The sequence below is a fragment of the Myotis davidii genome, unplaced genomic scaffold (assembly GCF_000327345.1).
Source record: "Myotis davidii unplaced genomic scaffold, ASM32734v1 scaffold370, whole genome shotgun sequence".
NCBI lineage: Eukaryota > Metazoa > Chordata > Mammalia > Chiroptera > Vespertilionidae > Myotis > Myotis davidii.
In genome coordinates this window covers 2074654-2077632 of record NW_006288615.1, presented here as the reverse complement: position 1 = coordinate 2077632, position 2979 = coordinate 2074654, and the positions used below count along the sequence as shown (strand labels likewise).

At 41.3% G+C, this 2979-nt stretch overlaps 1 protein-coding gene across 5 annotated transcripts in view; it reads right to left on the bottom strand.

Annotated features, from left to right (window-relative positions):
• Positions 1-2979, bottom strand: part of LOC102753211 (nuclear body protein SP140-like protein) — a 65168-nt gene that overhangs the window by 25027 nt on the left and 37162 nt on the right. For 3 of the 5 annotated variants that reach the window (XM_015561853.1, XM_015561854.1, XM_015561855.1), the window contains one exon: positions 1605-1688. The exons of the other annotated variants lie outside the window; for them this stretch is intronic. In XM_015561853.1, the coding sequence (XP_015417339.1) occupies positions 1605-1688 (84 nt within the window). The remainder of the gene's footprint in view (positions 1-1604; positions 1689-2979) is intronic. 5 annotated transcript variants of the gene reach the window in all.

Sequence of the window (2979 nt, the reverse complement as noted above, 5' to 3'; positions counted from 1 at the left end):
TCCCTCCCCCCCCACCCAGTGCACAAATTTTTGTGCACCGAGCCTCTAGTAACTGATAAGTAGTATCACAATTGGCTTGTCCACCACAGTCTATCAGGCTGGCATCTCTTCTGACTCTCTTCCTCTATTCATTTGAAGACAGGACACTGGACACTGACAGGAAGTAAGAAAATAACACACAGTACATGGTGACCAGGAACGCACTTCAATGTGGTTATGCTGAATTATATTCACCGCTCAGATGAGCTAGGGAAAAGTACACCTACTCCAATGACTACACCTCACATACAACGGATACCTGTTTCTTTTTTTATCTAGCCATACCTCATTTTCTTATAACTTCTCAGTTTTTTTGCTCATTGCTCTGCCTTGTACTTTCTGTCTCCATCCTGTCGATTTTGTGAGCTTCTCTGTCCTTGATTTCTCTTTTTAAATCAATGACACTGTTAATCCCTGTTTATTTATTTTCTCTGTCCATTCTTTCTAGTTTTATTATTCTAGGTGTTTTGTATACCATATAGTTGGCTCTATTTCTACCTTTCTGGTTCTTTATGATTTTCATATTTCCTTCTCCATCAAGATATTAATATGTAAATATCTACACCATGATAGGTGGTTATAACAATACATCACACACGTATATATGTATATGTATATATTTATTTATTGTTGTTTGCTAAATAAGTTTTCTTATATCAGGCACTGATACATTCCCTTGTGAATATGCCAAGTCCCTTGTACCTCCTCTTTGGACTTTGATCATATTGAAATAGCCCTTATTTTCCTGCCTGTTACTTGCAACACTTATCCTTTTTGACCCTTATAAACTTTTACATCAATTTTCTTATCCTAAAATGGGGATAGAAAGAATTAGCCTGCCTAGCCTTAGCTAGTTTGGCTCAGTGGATAGAGCTTTGGCCCACAGACTGAGGGTTCTGGTTCGATTCCAGTACCTTGGTGTGGGAGACAACCAATCCATTTCTCTCTCACATCAATGTTCTTTCTGTCTCTTCCTCTCTTTCTAAAAACCAAATGGAAAAGTACCCTCAGGTGGGGATTAACAACAACAAAAGAATTAGCCTGCCTAAGTCTTAAAGACTTTGTGATGACTAAGTAAAATCTCATTTGCCAAAGTACTTTAAAATAACACGATATAATCCAATTACATTGTGATGGAAATCTTTACAAACTATTCTAAGTTTGAGAGTGGTTGATCTGAAGCTTTTATTTCTGTCTATAATTACATAGCAGGACCAGTTCTCTTTTACCATTACAAATGATATTAATGTGAACCAATATAATCTATGATCTTAATGGGCAACATAGCAGGTATTTAAAAAGATGTTATCATTTTTCTATTTATTTCTTTTAAAACAGCAATGTATAATTATATACATTTAATCAATAGGACTCATCCTGTTAAACATGAGCTTGTAATAATTTCCTGCCTCCTCCCATTTTCTAAAATGCTGAAAGGAGTTGCCAGGATTAACTGGGTATAAGTTCTTCAAGATGCTCAGAGAAAAATGCATCTGGAAACAGTAGCTTTAATTTCAGATTCCTGACATTCGAAGACCAAGGCTTGGCATCTTAATCTTCGTTACCTGACCCATTTCTGAGGGCTGAACTAGAAGTTTCCCGAGGCTCTTCTCCATTACTCAATTCTGAAGAGTCACCACTGTTGATCCCTGCAGAAAAAAATAAAATTCCGTAACAGTCCCAGTCAGCGTCCTAGGAACCAACCCAGCATGGGATCTTCAAAAGAAAAATTGGAAAAAGAAAGTTGTGTAAGAGGGGTAAGAACATTCTTACTGCCAGGCCACCCTGTGGCTCCATCTGACCTGTTGGTCAAGGTAGCTTTGCGAGCCATCCCCAAAGTCAGGGACAATTTTGCCATGGAAGGCACTTCCTTTAGTCATCATTTCTTAATCTTCCACTTATCTGTAGATACTTCTACTTCTACTCTGTTTTTTCCAGGGGAACCATGGAAGCAACATTTTCTAGAAGTCAGGGCCTCTATCAGCCGGGTCCTCAATGATCGTGTGGAGAAGAGTATCCCTCCACCTCAGAGCTACTTTGTCCTTTATTTGAGTGAAGAACATAAACTTGCATTGGTTGTAATGCCATTAAACTTTTATACCAATTAGCTCAGCCCACCCAATGCAAAATGTATCATGTGTATCACCTAAAATCCTAATAACTTTTTTAAATGTAAAGGATATGACAAAAAATTGGCTGAAGCTTTTGTAGCAAAGAAAGCAATTTGTTACATCAAGACTTTTGGGGGAGGAGAACCAAGATGGCGGCATAGGTAAACACCGGACTTTGCTGCCTCAAACAACCACTTGAATAATACAACTAAAAGACAGAACAGACATCACCCAGAGCCACAGGAAAGCTGGCTGAGGGGAAATTCTTCAACTAGAAGGAAAGAGAACAACATACTGAGGCTCAGTGCAGAAAATACAAAGGTGCGGAGGTGTGTGCGGAGCGGGCTGGTAGCTGAGGGCACAGTTGTCATTTTCAATCGGGAGGGAGGCTCAGGCTCTGAGCTCCAGTTCTGGGCAAGTCTCTAGGGACCCAGACTCAAACAGGAGAAGCAGGACTGTCTGGCATCGGTCGGAATGTGAGGGCAGCCTTCTCTCATCAGTCGGAACGTGAGGTTTGCAGTGGTTGCTGGGACTCTGAGAGGCAGAGCCTCTGGGGACGGGACTGAGAGCAGCCATAACTGCTCCCTCCACCTGCCCTGTTTGATCCTATTTGACCCGACCCGTCCAAGCTCTGCACAGAGCCATTTGCCAGATAGCCTCAGGCAAAGGCTAGATTAGCACCTCCCCAGAGGACAGAAGTTTTCCCACTGCAGACACAGCTGATTCTCACAGCCAGTTAGCCTGGAGGTCAAATCCCCCCAGTATCAACTACAACAATCAAGGCTTAACTACAACAAGACTGCGCACAAAGACCACTAGGGGGTGCACC